General features: G+C 37.2%; 1 protein-coding gene across 1 annotated transcript in view; it reads right to left on the reverse strand.

Moving 5' to 3' along the window:
* The window catches only part of dync2h1 (dynein cytoplasmic 2 heavy chain 1), a 77,029-nt gene that overhangs the window by 13,963 nt on the left and 35,425 nt on the right, over positions 1-27,641 (reverse strand). Inside the window, exons 72-88 of the mRNA XM_087796453.1 lie at positions 27,291-27,410; positions 26,689-26,823; positions 26,041-26,184; positions 23,442-23,531; positions 22,525-22,590; positions 22,413-22,463; positions 22,288-22,341; positions 21,823-21,954; positions 21,230-21,302; positions 14,742-14,902; positions 13,349-13,474; positions 10,031-10,141; positions 6,760-6,829; positions 6,584-6,669; positions 3,031-3,106; positions 2,644-2,867; positions 2,135-2,239 (exon numbers count right to left, since the gene is read on the reverse strand). Of these exons, the coding sequence (XP_087652579.1) occupies positions 2,135-2,239; positions 2,644-2,867; positions 3,031-3,106; positions 6,584-6,669; positions 6,760-6,829; positions 10,031-10,141; positions 13,349-13,474; positions 14,742-14,902; positions 21,230-21,302; positions 21,823-21,954; positions 22,288-22,341; positions 22,413-22,463; positions 22,525-22,590; positions 23,442-23,531; positions 26,041-26,184; positions 26,689-26,823; positions 27,291-27,410 (1,824 nt within the window). The remainder of the gene's footprint in view (positions 1-2,134; positions 2,240-2,643; positions 2,868-3,030; positions 3,107-6,583; positions 6,670-6,759; positions 6,830-10,030; positions 10,142-13,348; positions 13,475-14,741; positions 14,903-21,229; positions 21,303-21,822; positions 21,955-22,287; positions 22,342-22,412; positions 22,464-22,524; positions 22,591-23,441; positions 23,532-26,040; positions 26,185-26,688; positions 26,824-27,290; positions 27,411-27,641) is intronic.

Genomic DNA, 27,641 nt, shown 5'->3' on the forward strand with positions numbered 1-27,641 from the left:
ATTAAGAATGTTTAGCTCCAGGCTTAGAGGACAGAGCAGTGCTTTCATCTAGACTCAGGAAGTGTGGTTGCAAAGGGTCTGTGCGTGTTTATGTGTGTGCGTGTGTAGGATATGTATGTGTATGTATTGCTGAGCAGGCAGAGTGGCTGATAAATGGCTTCTATTTTGTCCAAGAGAACTCTTTACTTTCCACTTTTTTATCTTCTCTGCTCAGAAGGTAAACTATGCATGTGCTTTTCTCATATATGTGTGGGAGAGAGAGAAGAGAGAGTAAAAAAAAAAGGATGGATAAGGGATAAAAAAACGTTTATCATGCGGATTTTGGGTTGAAAAAATATGTTGCATGTGTTTATCACCTTTTTCTTTTATTTTTATATTACACCAGGAGGTCGAGATTAACTACAACACTTGTCTTAAAGCTCAACAAGGTTGCTTTTGAGTCACAGTTGGATTGTTAGAAATCTTCCAAATCCTCACTTGGAACGGCAACAGCACATTCCAGTCCGTTTAAGCATTAATACAAGAATAATTTCTGTTCTTACATGTTATGAAGAGCAGCTTTGTCAGGTCAAGATGAAAAGATCAAGATAGACTTTTAGAACATTCTTTTGATCCATTCAATCTAAGAAGCAAAAGGCCTTGCACAGAACAACTTTGTGAAGATGTAAGAGACTCAGTTTGATTGTCGGTGATGACCTCGGCACTGCTATCAAGAGAATATAGGGCGCGCAACAAGCGCAGCGGAGTGACACAGACGGATGACGCTTCGAGGGAAAACTCACACGAGGATCAAACTGGAATTTGAACTACATTTCCATCTTGTGCATCGACTTCAAGAAGGAATTTTCAGGTCTTACAAAGCAAACTTGGTATCGATTTATACTTCAGATATAAGCTTTGAAAACCCATCTAACAAATTGTTAATCTTCTTTGCTGGAAAGAAAACCAACATAAGCAGATAAAGAGTTTCTATAGATCAAACAATAATCAGATTGTTTATACTTTGAAGACGAAATATGGACTTTTTATCTCTCATTAACAGACAGTTTTTGTATCAGACTGATGTACGATGAATAGATGTGGAGGTGAGATGGTAGAATAAAATTTTCGATTGATGGAACAGCTACTCTTGTTGTGCTGGTGAGTAAACCAGACGTGGGCCAAAGTGCAGCCAGGGGGCCATATGTGGTTCATTGGACTGTATTTATGCGGCCCTCAGATTAAACCTGATCAGAACGATCATGTAAAAATGTTTGTAACGCCTAATAATAGATTGTGTTTTTATGTATTTTAAATGATTGCTATAACTCTTAATATAATGTTATCTAGTTTTTTGTTTTAGGGCTCCTTCCTATTTTTTTGAGTATTTCTTGGACACAAAACATTTGAGTGAATGTCTCGTTGGTTTGTTTTATTTACCAGTTTTATTCATAAATTGTATTTTTTCTTCTCCTTTTTTAATTTTTTTTCTGCATATTTTGGCTCTTCACTCATTTCTTCTTGTTTGACAACCCTTGGAGATTAAAATGCGACTAACCCCTTAAGTCATGATATGATGAAATATTAATATAAATTAATGAGTTAAGAAAACACACAAGTGCATGGTTCTGCTGACAAACAAATGTTAATTATACTGAGAATCATGAAAAGCTTCACTTATTAACTCTTTAAGGTTCAAGGTTCAGGGTTTTTACTTGTAATTAATGCTTAAACAGGCAGTCAAGAGACATTGGAACTCTTATGCGGGTTCTACGAGTCAGTTTTAGAAAACAAAAAACACAAACTTAAGTATAAATATAGAGCTCAATCTTTACAGAATATAAAAATATAAAAATGTTAAAATATACCGATACAAGTATACATATAATATATACAGCATCTTTATATGTATTTGTATAAGAGAAAGAGCGAGAGAGAGAATTGCAGTATTGCGCATTTATCAGGGAGAGGAAGTGAAATTGCACAGAATATTGCACATGGTTTAAGTGAGGTAGTGTCTGGTTACTTTACAGAGAGTTCAGTGGTTTGATTTTCCATCATTCTGATTAAGCAGATTTGAATTAAAAGACAAACAGATTTATGGATTTGAATAACGTTTGTGTGTGTGTAGGTGTGTAGGTGTGTAGGTGTGCACCTGGGAACTGATGATTCTCTGGGAAGACCTCTCAATGTTGGCAGGCAGACCAAAGAACGCTGGCCTGTCATCCTCTGGGAGATTCTCGATTACACTGCGGTAGTCCTGGAGGACACACATGTTTACAGGTCACACACAGATGCAACAGCGTGTTCCATGAAAGGAGTCCAGAGGATGCCAAATACAATAAAAAATGTTTTCCATCGGCATCATGTTGATGCACATTCGATCCTGATCCTTTTTATCATCATGTCCTCCATCTCCAACCTTTTTGAATCGTCCTCTATGACATTTAAAAATAAAACCAAAGCACATTGAATCATGCACTTCTGCGCTAGTCACTCTTCACTTTTAATCTTGCAGGTTAACTTCTCTTTCCTTTAATTTAAAAATAAATAGCACAAGTTTCTTTTAACTTCATTGACTTTATTTCAAGGTCTCACTCACTCGCTCCCTCTATATCTCCATATATATAAATATTCATAATGAGTTACGGCTGTTCGACCTACTGTTATTGAGCAAGACTGAGGCAGATTGATCTGCGGTGGAAAAATGTTTGTTGCTTTGCTCTTCCTGAATCCGCCCGACACGGACGATGACAGTAAGTGGGCAGAGAAGAATTGCTCGAGGTAGGAGCGCAGGATGCGGAGGTCAGAGGGGTTGTCCATGCGTCCACCATAAATGGCATTTTCCAACAGTCCGTGGACGAACTCCCACTGAAAAGGTTTCCCACCTGAAAGAAATCGACACGGATCTTTACATTTTGAGGTCCATCCATGCACCAGAGCATAAATTCAAGAAATGATTGATCACTGTCGGCATATATTGAAGTGTGACGGGGCAAAAAAACAAAGCTGATGAGTTCGATGAGTAGTGTTGGTGTTATGAAAGATTACCTTCAAATAGCCTGTCAATGATCTCAAAGCCAGCGCGAAGGTCCGACAGAGAAAACTCGTAAAATTTAGTCCATCCCTACAAAAACAAAAAACAAATCCTCTTTCATTCTTAGTCACTTTTTTTGTTGTATTTTTCTTTTTAAGTTTACCCACTCAAGCATAGGGAATTGATACAAACTCTCAAATGCAAGCTGAAAGCAAACCCAGAACCCTCTTGCTATGATGAGATCTAGATAACCACTAAGTCAAAGTGAACATTTCATTCTTTATTTTGCTGTTATTCTTTTTGTTTTTCATGTAGTCTGAGTGGAAATGTGATTATTACAGACTGTGACAAAAGTAGAAAGAAGCAGCGATAAGTTGATTACTGAGCTCCTAACCTGTCACTGCAAAAGTCTGCTTGAGGAATTCCTTCCATATACTGTAATTCTTAACTTCCCTTATATTATAATATAAAACGGTGAGACTTTTATGTATCCCTTTCACTCCTCCCAAGTTTATTTAGAGTTTTATAGACGTAAATATGTTATATTTGAATATCTTGCAGATATTTACATGACCGTAACTAAAGTTTAAAATGTAAAAACAATGTTTTAATCGCAGTGATGGTTCAGGAGTTATTAAAGGAAGAAGCCAGTAAAACTACATAGACATGTGGAGGTGGAACTTGTCTATGTTTAGGTCAAACTAAAATAGCCAAAGTTGTTAAGCCGTGTAAATCAAACAAAATGTTTATTTACCAAGCTAGTATGAGTCGGCGTGTGTTGTTTTTTATTAACAAAATAATTAAATTAAATTAAACTCAAGCTCCCTTACTTTAACATTATCTTGACTTTATTTATTATTATTGAATCCCTTTGTATAATTTCTGACATTGATGAGCAATATTCCGTAGCTTTTATTAAACACTAGCATCAATATAGGTCAGAATATGAACAAAAAGATCTACATTTGAGCCAACTATCTGCCGTTATACATTTACTTGACAGACAAATTAGTTTGATGCATGTGTTTTATGCTGTCCTAATGCTCAAGGCTACAGTTTTACGGGCGAAATCTTCTTTTTTTTCAGACTACAGATGGTGCTTAAACGTTTGACACAGAAAAAAAACAATCGATGAATTACAGGAACTTAAAATCTGCATGTAAAACCGAGCAGGATACAGGATCAAGAGAAGGTCTTCAGTTATCTTGCCTTAACATCTTCTCTCAAGGCACCAAATTACAAAACAGCCAGAACCTGGGACACCATAAACACAATAGATGGAGCTCAGTATATCTTCTTCCTGAGATTAATCTTCTGCTCTGTGACCGAGAACACTGAGAATAATGGTGCAGTAATTGGACACAGTCCTAAAACAAGAGCCGGGTGTAACAGCTGTGTAAGACAAATCTAATAAGGCATCGGAATTCACAACAAACAACCTTTTAATATGATTCTTTTTTTTTACGCTCACAATGTCTGCTCGGTAGCATCGGCTGACACATGATGTAAGAGGAGCTGGAAATTGTGTTTGTGTGTGTTGAACAGCAGAAGATCTGCTGCAGGCAGTAAAGAGCTCCCACATTTGCAATGCTGATCAATAGGAATAAAGAAAAAGGTCTGCTTTTATGAATGTCACTTTCTTACTCTGCGCACTAATATAGACCGAGTGTTGCTCTTGTCGTCAATTAACGTCAGATGAAGTTGAATTTAATGTGATTGTGCAGGAGAAAGTCCTGCCAATATGGATCATGAGAACACACCTTTGAAAAAAAAAGTTTTTTAATTGGAAGTATTGGCGACATATTTTCAATATTCTTAGCTCTATCGACGAAATGCTAACCCCAGAAGATCAACTAGCTTTTCCTAAGTTTAGGTTGGAATTGAAGTGGATCAAGTTTTATTCATAAAGAAACCTCCCACCTTTGTGAAATCTCTTTTTAAGGCACATTTTACAGCCTTGAAGCTTACAGCTTTTAGAACTTTTTAAAAATATACAGGTATATATAATGTTTTTAAATTACATCTATGCAGTTTTAATCTAAACATCTGTGACCTCGCAATAACAACAACAACAATAATAATTATAGTTATAATTACTGATGGGCTGATAAAGCTTCATGAAACAGTGCCATGTTGTTTAGAGGTCAGTAGGTGGCGCCATCAGTTTTAAAATGATTGGATGTTTCATCAGAAAAGCTAGATAGAGAGATAGATAGCTGTACCCCGATGACCCTGCCAAAATTGAAAATAGTGCAGAGACATCCATTTAGTGGGCTCTGAAAATAATGACATTGCTTGATGAAGATTCATCAGACCATCACTAGAATAATACATCAATACTAATAATTAAAATTTGACTGGTTTCATGAATGAATTATAAAAGCCAATATGAATAACAAGTTGTTATCGAAATTGTTGAAATTTTCATTTCCAGAAGAAAATGAAGAGTGAATGCTGAATCGGCTGAATCTGTAAACTGAAATGCTTGAAATGATTAGCATTCAAAGTAAAATGTGTGGAAAAGGTTGAAACGATGGCATACAGAAGTAAGACTGATGTGAAAATGTTGAAATAAAGTGAAAAAAGGTTGAGAAGAAGAACAATTCGGAAAAGGAGGAAGAAGAAAAAAGTAGAATTTCTAGTAGAAGTAGAAGAAACACTATTAGTGGGAGTAGAAGTAGTAGAATTAGTAGTAGAAGTAGTAGAGTTATTAGTAGAGTTATTAGTAGAAGTAGAAGAAGTAGAAGTAGTAGAATACTTAGTAGTATAAATAGAAGAAGTCGTATAATTATTAGTAGAAGTAGAAGAAGTACCGGTAGTAGTAGAAGTTGTAGTGGGAGTAGAAGAAGTAGTAGAATTAGTAGTAGAAGTAGTAGAGTTATTAGTGGAAGTAGTAGTAGAAGTAGAAGAAGTAGAAGTAGTAGAATACTTAGTAGTATAAATAGAAGAAGTCGTATAATTATTAGTAGAAGTAGAAGAAGTACCGGTAGTAGTAGAAGTTGTATTGGGAGTAGAAGAAGTAGTAGAATTAGTAGTAGAAATAGTAGAATTAGTAGTAGAAGTAGTAGTGCCTAGAAGAATTAATAGGTGTTTTAGATGCGAGTAGATGAATGTAACTGATGGTCAAAGTGGAAGGAGTTGAACATTTTTCCCATTCAAGTGAATGGTGAAAACAAAGGGTAGAAAAAGAGGAATAGAAGAAAGAGTTGAAGAGATAAAGGAAAGCTAGAACACAGCCCCCATTTCGGGAACAAGCCGAATTGATAACAATTTGAATGGGAGGAGGAGATACGGTACAGAATTTAGGTCAGAAGAGCAAAAGTGGATCTCAATTGTGTACCTGCCTTCAGCATTCACACGATTAACATTTTTTACTATTGCAGTTTTAATTAAAAGAAGGATTGAAAAAAAACAACTTATATTCTATTTTCTCATCAATACTATATGAACAGGATGGGATCAATTGTTGTTTTCAGAGAATAAAATGGTTTATAGATATTCTTTCTGAAGCAATAATTAAATTCCTTGATGAGACTTTTACACGACTGTTCTTCCTGCCGCTCATACCTGAGGTATGTAATTGCGTCTCTCCTGACAGACAGCATGGAACCAGGCCAAGCAGAAGAGCGACTGGGATCTCGTCACAAAACCTCCTACACAAATGAAACAACACATATTTAGCGGGGGGGAAAAAAGAAAAAGAAAGCACGGGGGACGTGTAAATAAAAATGAAGAGACAAGACCTTTGCTGATCTGCTCCGGGCTCCACGACTCGTACGTCCTCAGCAAGTTCTTCTTCAACCCTGGTGGGGCCTTGAGAGGGAAATTGATTGAAGAGCAGATTCCGTCAGACAGGGAAAGGTTGACGGAGAGATTAAAGGAATGCAGCAGACAACAAAGGTTAAATGTTCCGTCGTAAAAAAGAGGGTCAACATATTAAAAAAGAGAAGAAAACAGTAAAACTCTAGAGAGACTACGTCTCTCAGCTGGTGCGGGAACACATCGGGTTCCCCCAGGGAAGAGCAAGACGATGGAGCAGACGAGAGGAAAGTCTGGACTTCCCCGGTGAAGCTGCTGCCTCCGCGACCTGACCCAGGATAAGCCGACGAAGGCAACATATTTCTTACGTGTTCTGAGATTAAGACTTTTATTGATAGCTTGGGACATTGGAATAAACAGAATTGATGCGATATCAATCAACATATGAACACATTCAGCGCGGCGGAAGAAGTACATTCAATAGACCATAAGTGTGTCACTGTGTCTGTGTAGAAGAGGAAGACCGACGGAGAAGGAGAGTGTCACAGAGGGGCTGTTTGTGCTGCATGCTTGGCTGCCGGAGCAGCGACCCCCTCGAGCACGACTCCCTGCAGTAACATGGAGCACTAAAGCATGCATGGCTAACATGGAGGCTGCATGCCTCTGCAGATGCACAGCTGTAATATGAATGTATTTATATGTAGCCCGAGGACAGAAATCACATGTTCATTCATGTACATGACATTTCAGAGGCAGAGCCCCATCTCTACATGACGGCTATGGGCTATGTTGGTCAGTATGTGAGCCAGAGCTCCGGCACCTTTTATCTTCATGTATGTTATAACATGTTGAGAGTTATTACTTTGGATGTTTGGAGGCGGAGCAGCTGTTTTCTCCACGCTTTGATCAACATTTTCATTGTCTCTCTATGTGTGTGTGTGGGTGTGTGTGTGTGTGTGTGTGTGTGTAGGTGTGGTATCTATTGTATATGTATGTGCATGTGTGTATCTATTTATGCATCCATTTATATTTCTGTGCGTGAATGTGTATGTGTGTGTGTGAAGGTGTGGTATCTATTGTGTATGTATGTGCATGTGTGTATCTATGTATGCATCTATTTATATTTCTGTGTATGTGTGTGTGTGTAGATGTGGTACCTATTGTGTATGTATGTGCATGTGTGTATCTATGTATGCATCTATTTATATTTCTGTGCGTGAATGTGTATGTGTGTGTGTGTAGGTGTGGTATCTGTTGTGTATGTATGTGCATGTGTGTATCTATGTATGCATCTATTTATAGTTCTGTGTGTGAGTGTGTATGTGTGTGTGTGTAGGTGTGGTATCTATTGTGTATGTATGTGCATGTGTGTATCTATTTATGCATCTATTTATATTTCTGTGCGTGAATGTGTATGTGTGTGTGTGTAGGAGTGGTACCTATTGTGTATGTATGTGCATGTTTGTATCAATTTATGCATCTATTTATAGTTCTGTGTGTGAGTGTGTATGTGTGTGTGTGTAGGTGTGGTATCTATTGTGTATGTATGTGCATGTGTGTATCTATGTATGCATCTATTTATATTTCTGTGCGTGAATGTGTATGTGTGTGTGTGTAGGTGTGGTATCTATTGTATATGTATGTGCATGTGTGTATCTATTTATGCATCCATTTATATTTCTGTGCGTGAATGTGTATGTGTGTGTGTGAAGGTGTGGTATCTATTGTGTATGTATGTGCATGTGTGTATCTATGTATGCATCTATTTATATTTCTGTGTATGTGTGTGTGTGTAGATGTGGTACCTATTGTGTATGTATGTGCATGTGTGTATCTATGTATGCATCTATTTATATTTCTGTGCGTGAATGTGTATGTGTGTGTGTGTAGGTGTGGTATCTGTTGTGTATGTATGTGCATGTGTGTATCTATGTATGCATCTATTTATAGTTCTGTGTGTGAGTGTGTATGTGTGTGTGTGTAGGTGTGGTATCTGTTGTGTATGTATGTGCATGTGTGTATCTATGTATGCATCTATTTATATTTCTGTGTATGTGTGTGTGTGTAGATGTGGTACCTATTGTGTATGTATGTGCATGTGTGTATCTATGTATGCATCTATTTATATTTCTGTGCGTGAATGTGTATGTGTGTGTGTGTAGGTGTGGTATCTGTTGTGTATGTATGTGCATGTGTGTATCTATGTATGCATCTATTTATAGTTCTGTGTGTGAGTGTGTATGTGTGTGTGTGTAGGTGTGGTATCTATCGTGTATGTATGTGCATGTGTGTATCTATTTATGCATCTATTTATATTTCTGTGCGTGAATGTGTATGTGTGTGTGTGTAGGAGTGGTACCTATTGTGTATGTATGTGCATGTTTGTATCTATTTATGCATCTATTTATAGTTCTGTGTGTGAGTGTGTATGTGTGTGTGTGTAGGTGTGGTATCTATTGTGTATGTATGTGCATGTGTGTATCTATGTATGCATCTATTTATAGTTCTGTGCGTGAATGTGTATGTGTGTATGTGTAGGTGTGGTATCTGTTGTGTATGTATGTGCATGTGTGTATCTATGTATGCATCTATTTATATTTCTGTGCGTGAATGTGTATGTGTGTGTGTGTAGGTGTGGTATCTATTGTGTATGTATGTGCATGTGTGTATCTATGTATGCATCTATTTATATTTCTGTGCGTGAATGTGTATGTGTGTGTGTGTAGGTGTGGTATCTGTTGTGTATGTATGTGCATGTGTGTATCTATGTATGCATTTATTTATATTTCTGTGCGTGAATGTGTATGTGTGTGTGTGTAGGTGTGGTATCTATTGTGTATGTATGTGAATGTGTGTATCTACAGTATGTATGTATCTATTTATATTTCTGTGCGTGGGTGTATGTATCTGTGTGTGTGTGCGTCTGTCTCTATTTATGTATGTCTGTGTGCGTATGTATGTAACTATGTATGAGTGTGTGTGCGTATCTATGTATTTGCCTGTGCGTGCGTAAGCCTGTGCGTACCTGTATCTGTGTGTTTTGCGTCAGCCTGCATCTATGTACGTGTCGAGTGTAACTATGTGTGTGTAACTAAGTGTGTGTCTGTGTGTATCTTTGTATGTGTCAATGTGAGTCTGTGTATCTTTATCATTGTGTGCAGGTGTGTATCTATGCATTTGTCTATTATGTGTTTGTATGTGTGGTGGAATCTATGCATGTATGTACTGTATGTATTCAAGAATGTGTGTGATTACCTCATATGTCAGTTTAAGGCTGGACTGAAGCAGAATGGGAGGAAATCTTGGATGAACCTCAGCAGTCAGCCAGAGACGGAAGCTGCTCTTTGGACGAAGGACATTTAACTCCTGTAAAGGTAAGAAGGTACATCTTGTCAAACAGAGAATTCAGGACAAATCATACATAACAAAAGTACATCTTATTGTATTATAAACGATAAAGTGAGTTACTCCAGCAGTTGTTAGAGCATCTAAAGATAAGGTTAGTGTTGTTATATTTAGTAACCTCTGCCAAAGAGTGGGATCATCAGCGTCACATGATTGTCTGTTAGCGCTAAACCTCAAAAATGGATAGAATTCTGTGGATGAATGTTGGCGAAATACACTTTAATCCTGGTTTTACCAAGCTTTTAAACATCTGTCACTCTCTTTATGTTTTAAAATTTTAAAACAACCAAGGAATTATATATATATAAAATGAAGGGCAACAAATGTAACCTACATATCATGAAATATTTATATAATCACTTGAATAAGCAGAGAATGTACAAGTTATATTATTTTTTAATAATAATATTATTATATTATTATTATTATTATTATATAATTTATCTGTTCAACATTTCTTTTAAAACTTCACTGAGTGACTCCCATGTTCAGAGCAACAATTCTGCTGATTTGATTGGACCGACACGCCTTACTTATTGCTGCACTGAACACTTTTCACATTAGTGCCACAGTGCATTTCTCGTCCAATCATTTCTCTGCTGTTCAAAGGCTGAAAAAAAAGCACGTCGACACCTTAAGGCTTCTCAGTCAGCTGATTGGGCACTTCGACCCAAGAACACACAGAACACTGATTTCTAATCAATGTCTTTCTGCCTCATTTGAAGCACCCAATTCAACGCCATTGAAACACACATGATCACGGAAAATCAAAGGCCTGACGTTCCTCGAAGAAAGGAACGCATGACTGTGTGTGTGTGTGTGTGTGTGTGTGCCCTTAAGTGATACCATGTCATTCCCCATGAAGCAATAACAGTATTTGAAAATATGCACACAAGCAGAATAATGAGCAACTAAAAACTGCAGTGTTCTGACAGAGGGAAGCAATTATGTCCAAAAATATTTTTCTTTTCATTAAACCAAGTACAGATGGATGTTGGGCCAGAGAAGAACACGGGTGTATATAAAACACTATATCAGAAACAACACACAACCGGGATCTTTTCTTTCTTTTCTGCTCACTTGCGTTTGTGGAGGGTTTTAATTTCAAGCTTGACTGCTGAGACTCCGACTTAAACAGTTGCTGCGTACAACAAAGACGGACGACCTGTTTTGGGTCTTGAAAAATACGGAAAGGTTAAAGGTTTACGCTCAGAAAATGAACAACTGGAGGGCAGTCTGTCAAACAAGAGGCAGAAAATTGAGACACCAACTGTGACCTGAGGTGAAGGTCACACGCTGAGACGACTGACTCAACATGACAAAAAAAGATGTCGCTTACTTTCAAGACACACACATATATATGAACACAAAATACACGCACACATCACGCACATTTATACGCAAATGTTCATGCAAACACCCACATACACGCACAAACATATGTATGTATATACACATGTATAGGTGTACACACACGCATGCAAGCATACATGCAAAAACACACACATAAATAAACACACCCACATACACGCACAAACATATGTATGTATATACACAAGTATACATGTACACACACGCATGCAGGTATACACGCAAAAACACACATATGTAGACACATACGCACATGTACTCAACACTCACATGCCAGTATAGTAAGTAAGTAAGTAAGTAAGTAAGTAAGTAAGTAAGTAAGTAAGTAATATTTATTTATATAGCGCTTTTCGAGACCAGGGTCACAAAGCGCTTAAACAATCAAAACAATATTCAATAAAGTATATACTTTAAAGATTAAGATAAAACTGAGAACAACACAGGAGTTCCAGAAAATCAAGGAAAAGCCTGAACAAATAGAAACGTCTTAAGATGTTTCTTAAAGGAGTCAGTAGATCCATCAAACACAGAGGGAGAGGAAGATCGTTCCAAAGCTTAGGAGCAACAGCCTGAAAAGATTTCTCTCCTCTGGTCCTGAGCCGTGTGCGTGGAACCATAAGTAGATTCTGATCCACAGACCTCAGAGCCCGAGCTGGGGTGTAAGGCTGGATCAGATCAGTGATGTAAGGAGGAGCCTGACCATGAATAGCTCTGAAAGTAAGAACCAGAATTTTAAAATTGATCCTGAAAGAAACTGGAAGCCAGTGAAGAGTTTTAAGGATCAGAGAAATGTGAGTTCTTCTACTAGAGAGAGTCAGAATTATTGCTGCAGAATTTGTATTAACTGCAGGCGAGACAACTCCTTCTTGTTAAGACATGAAAATAAACTGTTACAATAGTTTAAACGAGAAGACACAAACGCATGGATAACAAGCTCCAGATCATGTTCCGACAACATTTTCCTAAGTTTAGAGATTTTTCTCAGTTGAAGGAAACAGTTTCTGGTCAGTTTTCTGCAGTGTCGAACAAGAGACATGTCTTTATCAAATACAACACCCAGGTTTCTCAGGCTCAGTTTGACAGACTGACCTAAGTCACTCAAGTACTGACTCAACCCTGTAACCTTATCATCAGGAGCAATCACCAGTGTTTCAGGTTTTAATATTTATATTAAAATATAAATAATATTTATAGATGCACACACTCAAAAAAAAGGAACAGCCAAGCACACACACACACACACATTTTAGGAAATCAACACTTAACTTCACACTTAACTTGTGTGTTAAGTATTCCATCAATGATGACCATAACAAAACTAGTGTTGAAGACGCGGTCCAACATTTCGGCGTCATCTACATTGACTTCATAGAAGTTCAGCTGCAAATCTCTCCGATAATCACGTTGTCGTTTTTATCATATGAAGCAAAAACTCATCTACTCGTCGATTCCTCTTTATTTTCACTTGTGTTCACTATGGAAGTCAATGCGATGGCTCTGACAACGAGATGTCCATTTTTATGTGCGACCAGAGGGGGCGCTAAAAACAGATTTTAAAATGTACCAAAAGTCTAATGAATGAACGAATGAACAAATAAAAAGAACCAAGCAGTTGTCTCATATGAGTACAAACGATGTGTTGCCATGTTTGGTATTTGCCATCTTTATCAAAATCATCAACATAATCAACTATTTATTGAGCGATTTTATTCTTTGGTAAGAAACAAAAAAGATACCATTTATTTTATTTTTTTAAGACCTGCTTTAGGTCTGATTCCCCCCCTGAGTCCAACTTACTTTTTCTAGAACCGGCAACCATGCTGTGACAAGGTGAAGGTTTTTTAAGCAAAGCCAGTCTCCGTCTCTGGCACAGTCTCTGAGTGCAGCCAAAGCCACATCAGCCTGTCCCTGACCCATGGAGACCTGCACAGACAAAGAAGATTAGAGTTAGAGTTAGAGCAATTTACCTCCTTTCTGGAGTGTTTTTCTTATTCATTTATCTGATTAGACTTGGAAACTACATCTGCGTCTCAGTGGAGGAATACTCTTAACACTGTTGGGCTTCTTTATTGAGTCATGTGACTTGTAATGAATCTGATTTAGATGGACGAAGATAGAAAATTAAATAAAAAAAAGAACAGAAATGTAACATCATGAGCTAGAACGACTAAATTGTCAAAGTAATTCCAGAATGTTATGCTCTCATGCAACAATTTTAAATTGTGTTTATTCTGTATGCAAATTAAATCAAATTACAAATTTAAAAACAGGTCAGACACAGTCAAAACAAGTAGCTCAGAATAAACAATAAAGAGTTCTGGCAAGAATTTGATTTAATATTTGTGTTTTTTTTAATCTTTATTCCTCATTTTTTCCCTCTTTTATCTCTGCTGAATGCGACTCTTCTTGTAACTTAAATAGCGGCTATAATGTTTTTCAAATAAAGCATTTTTCTTGATGATGTCAATTAAACTAAAATGTATACAAAATGTTATATTTAATTATTTTATACCACTGTTTTTTTTTTTATTAAAAACAAAACAAAACATAAAATACATTCTGTTGTATAGTGTTTAAAATAATAATTCCAATAGTGATGATGTGAATAATAATAATAATAATAATACATCTAAATTCAACATTTTGTTATTTGTAGCCTTTTAAATTCAATATAGAAATGTTGGAATATCATTGCCACCAGACAATACAGAATTTTAAAGGCTACACATTAAAAAATTATGATTTTAGAAAAAAAAAATTGAATTACTGCCATATCAAACCCTATGTGTTAAAAAATATACAAATCATTTTTTAATTATTCCCCCCAAAAAAACAAAAAACGTCCAACTTCTCAAAATATAAATGATGGAATTCAAAAATCAGAGGCTTAAAATTTTAAATGATAAATTCAACCATTTAATACTGATGAGTGCACTCAGATCATCTGTATGATATTTGGAGTATAGGAGGAAGTTTAAGCCAGGATGCAAACGTGCAACCCTTTTGCTGTGAGTACCAGGGGTAAACCCATGCTCACACTTGGAAGACAGACAAACTCCACAGAACCGTGGACATGACTTTAAATAAGATTTGAACAGATAATTCAATCAAAGCTAACATGACGATTTTTTTTCGGTTTAAAAAAATGATGCCTTTAAGAAAGGTTTATGTTAAACTCTGCAGTCTTCACCTCGTGGTACTGGTCACTCCCCACAGTTTCGGCAGCGAGCTCCACCAGCTCCTGAGAAGGGTCCGCCCCCGGAGAGATGATGATCAGCACCGGCTCCCATTCCACAGTCTCCGTGTACAGACGCCGCAGGTTGAGGGGGGGAGGGGAGAGCTCCTTCATACCTGCAGACATCACCACGTGAGAGGACGAGACGCTCGGGTGTTTGAGTGTTTACTTCCCAGACTCATGTCTTGTAATGGCATAACCACACGGGGGTAAGGGGGTGTTGAGGGATATTCAAAGTCAGGAATGAGCTGCACGAGAGGAAGGTAATGATGGAGAAAGTTCAGGGGCTTGAGGAAGGTGAAGAAAGTAGCCAATGAGAGGCAGACAAAGATGGAAGATGGAGAAGGTGGATGCTCGGTGCATACTGAGTGAAGGACATCAGAATTCAATAGACCGGTTATACCTGTTCACCTCGTGTTCCTTTATTTTAACACATGATGTTTCTCTTTAATCTAAGATGGATTATGATGACAAGATTTATAGAGACACACAAGTCATGATACACGTTCATCTTCACAATAGAAGAACACACTTCATACACGCTAATGTACACACACACACACACAAACACTCATGTAACCAAACGTACAATCACATATACAAACTTGTACACACAATTATACACACACAAATATGCACACACCCACAAACACACTTCTAAACACACTGACACACACGTGTACACCTACACAACCCACACAAACTCACACACAATCTTGCACACTCACGACAATAAACACTCACGCACTCCCCTTACACACACTAAATATACACACACTATCACATTCATAGTCAAACACACATACACAGGCACACTCCAACACAGTAAGACACACTAAAACACACAGATACACTTAAACACTGAGACACACTTAAACTCTGTCACCCACGCAGACACACACTGACAAACGCACACATACACACTAAAACACTGACATACATGCATACGGACATACACACTGACACACACACACACACACTGACACACACACACACACACACACACACACACACACGAAAAAACAGACACAGACATACACACTAAAACCCTGACACACACACAGAGACGCACGACACATACGCAGACACACCGACACACACACACAAGGTCTTCGAAGACAACATCTCAGAGCGACCTTTGCTGTATCGCCATGGGAACAGGAAGAAACAGCTGTGCGGCTACATTGTAAAAGTGTAGAGGACAGAACATGTGCGAACACACGTGACTTGGTAGCAGAGGGAGGTCATCTGCATTTGTGAGGCCAGTCCAGAGAGGAAAATATTCTTCTGCCACAAAAGCCAGAGCACGACATGAGCAGAAGATCTTGCGACTGCTCAGAGGAGGAATCACGTACGAATGTTTACACATGAGGAACTTTTATGAAGCACAGAGAGATGACAGTGGAGCTGTGTGTGGTGGAATTCAAGCATCAATGTTTGTGAACACTGGCCATGCCTGGACAGAGAATTGAGTGAGATTAGTTGTAAGAGGATTACAGACTATGCCTCATTAGCATACTGATTTACAGCCAAACACACACAAATAAACTTGATTTTATGCCGTTGTCAGGCTCGTCCAGCGACCGGCAATGATTCAATGAAACTCTGCGTGTTACACAGTGTATAGATCAGTGGACGTCATCAACCTGAACAACACTTTTCATCCTCAGTCACACATTATCGTGGAGTTCAATATGTTCAGTGACCTTCCACTGCCTTCAACTCATTATGAAGATGTAGCATGTTTCCACACTAGATTAGATAAACTTCAGTAATCCCTGCGGGAAATTCCTCTGGAACATTAAGGACTTAGACTTGTATAAATAGTGGGAAAAAAAACAGAATATTATATTTTATTATCCTTCATGACTACTTCACTCAAAATACATACATTAACTATAACTTGTTGATAGTTGTTTTGAATCTTGTCTCTGACAAAAAAAGGGAAAAAATGTTACAAACTCTATTGAAACAAGGTTTCAATAAATATATTTTTTAAATTTATATTTACATGTGTTTTCTATATATTTAAATACAATTTATATTAAATGTAACAGTATTTTTACTCATTCATAATTACCCTTAAAATATATTTTTTAAACATAGTACTGATCCTATATTGATATTGTAAATTGATTTTTATCCATTTATATTGTTATTTTATTTATTTCTACATTCATTGTTGTCTAAACAAGAAGGAGCTGTCTCGCCTGATGTTAATGAAAAATTCTGCAGCGAGAAATGGGCCCAGCTCTAGTAGAAGAACTCACATTTCCCAGATCCTTAAAACTCTTCACTGGCTACCAGCTATTGCAGGATCAATCTTAAAATTCTGGTTCTTATATTCAGAGCTATTCATGGTCAGACTCCTCCTTACATCAGTGATCTGATCCAGCCTTACACCCCAGATCGGGCTCTTAGGTCTGTTGATCAGAATCTATAACTTCCGGACCAGAGGAGAGAAATCCTTCCAGGCTGTTGCTCCTTAGCTTTGGAATGATCTTCATCTCCCTCTGTGTTTGATGATCTACTGACTCCTTCAAGAAACATCTTAAGACTTTCTTATTTGTGCAGGCTTTTCCCTGATTTTCTAGGACTCCTGTGTTTGTCTGATGTTGTCTTGACCTTTTAAAGCATATATTTTAGCTGTATATTGTTTTTGATTGTTAAGATCTTTGTTACCCTGGTCTAGAAATGCGCTTTAAAAATAATAATAACTTACTTACTTATTTTATTTATTTATATTTTTCTACACCTATTTAATTATTGATTATTCTTATTGAAATATCATTTTTCTTATTGTGTGTACCGTACAATATTGTCCAGAACTGTCCCAACAATGTTGCCCTTTTGACAATAAACAGATTCTATTTTCATTGCCATTCTACTTTCCTACCTATCAAGGTGGTTTTTTTTGGGCCAATTAGAAGATTTAACTTTCCACTCTGCCACCACAGAGAAGCAAGTCGTTTAATGTGGCCCACCAGATGTTTGACTAGAATTTAAAGTAGATTAATGTTCAAGTTGGTGACATATTTGATCTAAGTGATTAATATTAGATCAGAAACACAGATAAAACATCAGCAATTATAGGGAATTTCAATAAGAGTAAAAGTGATGTTGAAGGAAAATAATCTGATGGGAGTGTTTGATGAAACGATAATTGAAGCCTCTAAAATAAGAAAAGACAACATCACAATCAGACTAATATTTCCTCTTTGGCAATTATACATTCAGTGAGGCTGCAAATAAAACGGTCAAAGGATTTCAGTGTAATTGAGCTTGACATTTGCAGACAAAAACTTGAGTGTCTCGTGGTTTTTCTGGGTTAAAGAGAAACAGGTTCACCTCAGAATAGTCACAGTTTCTGAAGCTCTTTGATGAAATAATAACTGCTTAAATATCTTCATTCCGGGCTGTTGTAAAAGCCTCACGGCAGAAGGGCTTGCATCACCTTCACTCTAAAATTCACTTGACAACCGTTTTGCAGGAGGTTTAAAGTAGAATAAAGTGACCCGAACGATTTTTCCTTTTTTTTTTTTTTAATGATTAATTCGTCTCACCCTTGGGCAGTCCACAGATGGAAATTAGGATTCATATCTTACAAAAAAAGAAAACTGTAATGTCTGCAAATCTCACAGAGATTTGAGCTGCAAGAATCTTGACTTATTGTCCTGGTATGACAGCACATAACTACATGATAATTGATTATTTTGTATCTACTTTTATGGAAACATGCTTGCTGGACTCCTGATCAATGGTCCAACAACACTTTTGTATGGACTGATGCTACTTCAGGACCATCCTGCTCCACTCGTGGTTGAAATATAAATGAAAAAACCTCCTTTGAAAAAACACTAACCTCAATTCTCAAAGAAGAAGAGATGTGCTCTGATGTCAGAGCATGAAATTGCTGCAACAGACGCTAAACAACTGAAGTTCAATGGATCCGTAGCCCCGTGTTCAACCCCATGATCTAATCATTCAAATAAACTGTTAATAACCAGCTGCTCGCAAGAGAGTCTAACATTTGACTGAGACATTATTTTTAGTAAATCACCCAGGTTTTCCAAATAAACATATTTATATTAAACAAATTATTAAGCGACACATTTTTATTATATTCATTTTTTAATTTATACTTTGAAAATCAGCACTGTCATCAGTGAGCAGAGAAGCAGCATGAGTGCACGAAAGCTCCTTCCCAGGTGCAAAACAAATAGACTCAAGGACTCATTCATTCCTCGGGCTATTAAATTGTGCAATTCTGGGTTCAGGGGCAGGAGTGGAGTTAAATTATCCTAATGTTCTGTTCTATGTTAGTCTTTGTATCCTTTCTCTTTGTTATTTTCTTTGATCTATGTTCTTTATCTTTATCTTTAGACTAAGATTGTATCATCTTGTTATTTCTCTTTATTTCTCTTTGTTCTTATTCTGATTTTATTTTGATTATTTTTTATGAAAAATTGCTGTATTTGCTGTGGATAATTTGGAAAAAAATCAGTGGTGTCAAACTTTATAATATTTTCCTAACAGGAAGTACAAGTTTAACTTTAATATTGTCTTCTGTGTTTTCCTTCTTCACCAAACAAAATCCTTTCCTTCAACATGAGTTTAACTCTTTAAATCCATCATACATGTCCCTTATCTTGTCTTAAACACTGACATGAACTTGAATCTACTTTTGTTGACAAAACCATCCAGCCGGCCAAATAAAATGTCTAGGCAGGCTAGATTTGGCTCCCAGGCCACGAGTTCGAAACCTGTAATTCAGATTTTTTAAACCGCATGGTGCGTCATTGGGGTCCATATGAATCGTCAAATCCTAATTGCATCTCTGTTGTGTACCGCGACAATAAAGGCATCTGTTGTATTTGAGGAGCGTGAGCAGCAGGAACATGTTTGCTCAACTCTCTCTCCGTGATCACCTGCATATTAGTTTCACCTGACACCAATTAGCTGCATCCCAGATAGGGCAGTCGGAAGCTAACACGCCATTAGGATTATCTTGACGCAGTGAATGGGCTCATTAAGTACAATAAACTAACGACTTCGTCGACCGCCGCCTCGGTGTGAGTTTGTGAATGTGCCGAGAACGAGCGCAGAGGGAGAACCTGACTTCAAATGATTGGTTATTGTTACCACAGCTGCACTTGAACCACGTGTCACCACACGACAGCCAGATCGCTTTTATCTTCCCCATCGAGCACACTTTACTTCAAACACATCTTGAATAAAGATACAGATCTAGGTGAATTCTGTTCCAGACTTTACCACAGGTAGTTGGGTTATTTGGCATTATTTTTCTGCCCTGCTTGGATTAAAATGTGATTTATATTGTTATGTTTTGTGCATTTTTGTGTGGTTTTACTGAAAAAAAGTTCACATTAGTTTGTCTAAGAATGAGCGCTAAGATAAAGGTTTTTTCCTGGATGCTTTTTTTAACTGACTTCTTATGAGAACCTAAAGATCGAGCCAAAGTAAGAAGCTCTTGGTGGGCTTTGTTAAAGCCGTAATAATGTGGAACCTACAGTATCTGCGTTTAATGTCATCTTTTTTCTTGATATCTGTGAAATGCCACTGGGTGGGGGATATTTTTTATTAGCTGTAGTTGTAAAAAGCCCATACATTTTATGTTTTAGCTGGTTTAATGGGGTCGAGACCATTTAGTTATAGTGTGTTTTCTCATTTTGTTACACCCTTGAATGCATCATTCGGGTTGAGACATATTTCTTCTCAGTCTCATATCCATGAATGTTGCTTTATTGCAGTGTAAATGCAAAAAGGTGACTTTAAAGATTATTACATTTTCAATGGTTTAGTCATAAAACTAATTTATGTCGATGTCAGTGGAAAACTTAAACATGTAATTCAATAGTTGGTTGTTTTATTTTCTTAATTGATCATTGTTTTATTATATTGTTAAGTGGATGATATACTTCACTGAGCATTTGGTCACTTTGATGGCTGTTAAGTGTGGGTCTGTTATGTTTATGACTTTCTTCTAAGTGAAAGATCTTCTTAAGCTATCAGCGACTTGGCCACGAAGATGGTAGCGCGTAAGAGCTTCTTAACCAATCTTGTAAACCCAGTGATTAACATGACAACATCTGACACTGTTCAGAGACGGACATCCTTGCTCGGCCGAACTTGGACATGAATAAGCAGGCTACAGAATTCCACACAAGGGATACCTCAAACACATTTCTTTTCGGGCTATTGGGTCACCTTGACCCAGAGATAAAACAAGGGTTAAAAAAAACATTGTACATTTACGAATTAGTCTGAGGATCCAGATACAGCAATTAAAATAAAATCACTGGTATTCAATGTGAATGAACACAAAACCAAAGACATAAATATCCATCATTCTCTTATTAAATATACAGGATTTAAGAGCATCAGAATACCACTTTTTTTGCAATGAAAAAACACACACTTACCCAGAGTCTGTGAGACAAACAGTGTCATGGCGCTCTGCAAACGATCAGGTCTGACAGCCTGGATCAATAGAAGCTAAAGACAACACAAAGGGGAACAAATCATTAATCCTGAAAGAGTTTCAACACAAATAGTCTTTAATCTTAAAATTAACATTTAATTAACAAATAATTATTCTTAAAGAACAGCTACATGTAGCAGAAGACATTTGGCGTGTTTTTATATTTGACTTTAGTTTAAATAACACAATTCTACCTCATAATACATGAAAATAGAAACTAAAATGTTCCCAAAATGACAGGAATGTAAAAAAAAAAAAGATCATTAAAATATAAAAAGTTAGTTTCAAGCCAGAGAAGGCAGTGTGATCACATGAAAATATTAAGTGTCAAGCAGTAAAGGGTTTTGCGCAGAAGTTGTTTTTATTTTCCCCTGACTGACAAGTGTTAACATTTAGAGGTGTGTTTAACAACCACCTGCTTCAGGTCAGTACAACTATTTGCACTACATCTCTCAATAATTGCTTAAATAAACACCATATTTGTTTAGTTTTCTAGACACAAATATATACATTTTCTCAGCATGGGAGGCTCACCTGCTGGAAGCTGCTTGTCTTCTTGGCGATTGATGATGGGATGTCGTGTTCACAATGTGAGCTCCGTGAGAAGGTCAGCCATAGGTCAGAGTCCGTCAAACACATGGACTGGTAGACGGCTGGGAACGTTGCCTGTCAGTGCGACAAGCAACAAGAATTCAATTTGTTTGTTTTTATTAACTCTTGTGAGCAGCAACATGCAGTTCAAATCATTGATAAATAAGCTAAATTAGAAATGATCTTTTTGTCATAACTCATTTACATTTATTTTGATAGGACAATTAAAATAAATAAATAAAAATGAATCATACGACTCATCTTTATGCCTCTAAAACTACTGCAGCATATCAGTTATAAAACAGACAATGTCAAGCAGCCATAAAATATATGCTATTAAAAATGATTTTTAACCAATATTAATGTCCTAAATGTACGTGAGGTAAATAATAAATAACATCTCCTTACTTTTAAAATGGCCACCGCTCCTTGTCGCTCCTGATCAATCCAAGATGGCAGCTCCTGCAGTGGAATTTAGAGTACACAACACTTTTAGAATGATGATCAGACTGAGAAGAAAACTTCCGCCATACTTCTTTTTTGAACACTTCTCCCACGATAGAGCCGGTGAAGACTTCCCATTCCTGCAACAAACAAACAGCCAGATTTAGTATGAGTGTCACAGATAAGAAATCAAATACTCACATTTTCCTGGAAGAGTTCAGGGTACATGCCTTTGACAAAATGCATGGCAAACATTAGCTGGTCCGCCTTAGACAGAATGAAAAAAAAAAATGTAATAGTTAAAAGACTTTATATATGATAAGAAACATATTTAATACAACAAAAACAAATTCAGTTAATGAAGTCAGTTATTCACACATATTTTAAAGAGAAAATACATAGATTATAGTATAAATTCATGTAAAATAAATAAAGTTAAATTTTCATGACTCTAATAAAAGTGAATTAATGCATATGGTAACAAGACATGGAGTCTTTTATTCAAAATGAAATGCTTGAAAGTGCATAAATATGAATAAACATATCAACACGTAATTTATTTTGGAGGGAGGTACTCAAATAAAAGAATAAGACATGGCTGCTCTATCTTGACTAGACAATGACAGACTGTGTTGTCATCACTGCTTCAACCATGACTTTGCTTCATGATCACCCACACTTTTTTAAGATTTCCAGAATGATCTTGGTTGATCATCATCTTTAAAAAAAAAAAACGTTCTAATGATTTGTCCTACTCTAATCTAGTGGCTGTAAAAATAGACAGATGTGGATTGTAACGAAAGAAAGATTGATATATTTTTTTCACATTTTATGAGGAAGCCTTTTTTACTGGCAGTTATATTTCCCCGTCTTAGGAATGAAAAGACTTAAAAGGCTCTTTGAAAGTGAAGATCTGTGTGGAGGTCTAAGCAGACAGAAGCAGAAGCAGCATAAAGCCTGAAGATGAGATGGACACAATCCACACCCTCATCCAGATTACATAAAGTTCAGTTTTGTAGTTTCTGCATAATCCCGCCTACAGAGACAGAACGGCCAAATAAATAACATAATAAAAAACAGGATCCCCGTCAACGTGCCTGCGTTTGTGTTAGAATTACCTTGAAAAGTGACCGACAGACGTACTCGTACACCATCGTCTTCAAACTTGCTTCCAAAGCACTTATCCTGGCGTCAGTGTTTTCGGGTGTCTAAAATCATTTGAACAAAACAATTGAACGTTAAGACGAGGTGAAGCTGGACAGCATAAAGTCTCTGGTTCAAACATTTCATCGAGATGTTTCTTCAGAATGTTAGCAGGACGGCATTTAGCAGGTTTATGCATAATCTAACCTGCACCAAGCTGTAGCCAAGGAGTACAAATTGAGGTCCGGGGTGGAAAAGATGAAGTGGTAATAGAAGAGCAACGCATTCTATTTTTTATAAAATTACTGATGTTCACCTTCAGCAAGAATAATGGATAACATTTTTAAAGAACAAACTACTCGTACATAATTGAGTTTGAATGGCTTATCACCTGCCCATCAAAACAGTGATGATTACTTTATAGCGACAGTGATTGCACATTCAGAACCTGCCGCCAAATCATCGGTCCTGAAGTGTCTACCATCTTTGAAACAAGTACATCTATCATGTTTAAAGGAAGTCACGGCATTCTAAAGGGATGATTAATGTCATTCAAGTAATAAAGGAGCTAAATGTATGTCAGAGGCCTCTTGACTGCACAAGCAAACAATGCAATATAAATATGTCTACACTAACATTTTCAATTAATCGGTAATAATAAGGTGCAATAAGAAAATACATTTTCTGGTGACTACATGTGGCTGCTCTAGAGGCCTTAAAACAAACAATAAATGACTATGAATAATTGGCAAAACAAATAAAAACCTAGCAAAAAACAAAATGAAATCAAGCTAAATATGCTAAAAGGATTTTATCTCGCAGTTTTTTAAAACAAAATTTAGGAAAAATCTTAAAACAAAAACCCTGCAGTTATATTTATAGTTGAACCAGTATTGTAGTAATAATATTAATAAGGGTTTTACACGATCTTTGACCTCATGGGGGCCACATAAATATAGTCAAAGGTCTGTGTTTTAGATAATATTAATAATAATAATGAATTTTAGGACTCACAAGGACACTTATAGGTATAGATAAAAGGATCAATCAAATCACATAATAAAATAAAAGCAAATAGTAAAAACCAAAGCATAAAATGATTGATGATTAAAAGGGGGAAGTAGCAGTGAAAGTGAACATGGGTTATGGTTGGTCTGAGAGATGGAATGGGTGAGTTTTTGGTTTAGTTTTTAAATGCTGCTTGTCCTCCCTCTGCATGTAACAGCTCCAGCTTCGGTCATCGTGTATCTGCAGGGTGGACAGGAGGGGTCTCAGTGCTTGACCCTGGGCCAGTGCTGAGGTTGATGAAGGAGGAGCAATTTCAGTGTGTTGTTAACTATATTTTAAATAGCATTTTCTTTCTAATGTTTTGATCTTGACAGTTATACAGATGTGACGAAACTTCGCACCGACTTGGCGGCCTCACCGTGTCTTCTGAGTAAGAGACACGGACATATGTGAACAAATTTTTTGAATGATCTTAAACTTTTTCAATTGGGGGCAAAATGGCCGTAAAGCAAAAATAATGGCTGCGGCAGACGCCGCCCCTTGAATTAGTCTGAAATGTATGTGCTCTCACTCTTACACCCTGGTCGGAGTATCCCCTTTTCTGTGGACATTGTTTTAGTTAGTAGTTAGTTAGTAAAGATTAGCCAGGCGCTGGAATTTTTCTTGGAGACATGTAAAGTTTCCCAACTACTCTGCTTTTATACTAAGCCTATTTGGGGTCAAAATTGCCGCCAAGTGGGTTCAAAGGTTACTTTTCTGAATCGCTTAGCTTCAAATTTTGATGCCAGCTTTGCGACCTCGCGGTGGCGACCTGGGACAACCAAACGAAACCTTGCAACGACAAAGTTCAGTGTCCTCTCAAAATTTGTGTCTGCCTGTGCAGCCACAGTAACGTTCCAAAAATTGAGACCATTACCGACATCAGAGGTCACTTTTTTTGCCGTCCGCCCCACGTAATATGGGGTCGAGGAATATGAACAACCAGGATCCTAGTCTCTATCTGGACTTCTTCCCCCTCTTAATCAAGATTTAAAACTTTGGACGGGGCCTGCCGTGCCAACCCACCAACCCAGTGACCCTGACCTGACTAACTTGAGTTTCCATTTCATCCGCCCACTCTCTCTCCAATGCCCCGGGAAGAGTACGCGTTTTTTTTATGTATTTATTAGTAGTAAAGATAATTGTATGATTTTAAAGAAAATGTTATCTTTGAGGTTTGTTTGTTTGTTTTCACTGTCCTTGCTTAGGTTTTCATAGTTTAGGCATCTTAAGCTATGAATGACTTGTTTTTTGGATGATTCAGGTCATTGTTAAGCTCAATCTGTTCATCTTTTGTACTCTGGAGGAAAAGACAATTGGACAAAGAAAGGAAGGGATTCTCAAATGATGTCCAAATCCCTTCAACTGTAGCCGCTCTGCACTGAAAATATGCTGGATGACTGGGCTCTTCATCTTAAACAGTCACTTGGCAACAGAAACAAGTTGGAGGAGCTTAATGGTTTCCGTTTGTTGTTGCGCCAGTGTTGAGGAAAAAGCAATATATTTTTTAACTAGAAAATATGTCACCTTTTTGGCGAGAAGGGCCCTTTGGAAGAGGCGAAGAAACGATGCGAGACTGAAGCGATACATGTTGTTGATCCTTGACAGTTCTGTGATGACAAAATACATTTTGCTGGCGCTCGCTGCAAGAGGCAAGAAAGCATCCCTCTCCTGTGAAAGAAAAACCAAAAAAGGAGAATCAAGAAAGTGCAGGAGAGGACAGGATATTTGATGGATTCTTTAAGGAAAAGTACTGCATACATGGACGACACAGAAATATATCCTTCTGGGAAAAAACATGTTTTAAACTGCAATTTAAAAATATAGTGTATGGGTAATGTTGTAGTTCTGAGGAAACACTGCGCCCTAGAGGCCAAACATATAACGCAATGCAGCTATTATAATATGCAAAATCTAACAGCTATAAATGTTGATTAAATTATACAATTATTTTTGTTAGAAATGCTCAAACAGTCGGTTTCAGTGTTAACTTTGGTCTTACACAACAAATTGTACATCATAATAAATGAATGGAGCAGAACAAGACACACTTTGAATTAATCATGAGAATATATTGTAATATTTGTTGCAAAGAAAATACTTTTCAGACACTATTTGCAGAAGTTCACGTATGGTTTATTGAGACAGAAACTGATTTTTTTGCATGTGAAATACCTGGTCCAGAGATGCCTGCAGTCTGTGTGACTCCAGCAGTGACTCCTGGATCAATGCACTGCTTGCCTTTGTCTGGTTCAGACTGTCGATTAGCTCTCTGTTCTCCAGGATATTGCCCTGAGCTGTAGCCAGAGTCTGAAAAAAAAGGCAGATCATCACAAGTAAGCCTGAGGAAATAATACTAAAAGTAGGAAGAACAATTATATTGACTTCAAATATTGATTATTTAAGTCACTTTTCTTGGAATGATGACGTTTAAATTGCCTCAACATATCACTCAGGTGGAACCTCAGAAACCTGCTTATAGGAATTTAAATAAATTCAAATGAAATAGATGAGAAATCAGTGGAGCGTGGAAGTGTCAGGTCCAATATGCCTGTACAGCCCAAGAATAATTGCATGTCTACCACCGGAGGAACACTGACAATACCATCACATCCTGAGTGAGGGTCAGTAGTTCCTCGGATTAAAGCCTAGGCTTGATCCACCGTCAGGTTGATGCTGAAATCCATCTGGTTTTAATTGGAAAATATACTTTCATGTGCCATTAGGATAAGATTTTCATTACGTGCGTTGACCAGTGAATTATGATTGAACTGAACCTCCAACAAAGACTCTTCCAACTGAGCCAGCTGTATCTTCTTCTCCTCCTCTTGTTGCAGCAATCGTGTCTTCTCCGTCTCCAATTCAGGTTTTTCTTGCTGGATGGTCAACGCCAGAAGCTACAGACGAATATGAGAGATGTACGACACTGTTGCATTAATATTCACACACAGTTTAGAATACAATTCTACACGACGCACAAGAGAAAAAAAAAGTGTTCTATAAAGGAAAACATGCAGGAATAGCTTAAATATTTGACTAAATACGAGGCAATTTGTTGCTTCATCTTGGCACAATATAAATACATTTTTACTATATACAGTATATTTTACTATATTAAAACATATTCA

The sequence above is a fragment of the Callionymus lyra genome, chromosome 7, assembly GCF_982586985.1.
Source record: "Callionymus lyra chromosome 7, fCalLyr1.hap1.1, whole genome shotgun sequence".
NCBI lineage: Eukaryota > Metazoa > Chordata > Actinopteri > Syngnathiformes > Callionymidae > Callionymus > Callionymus lyra.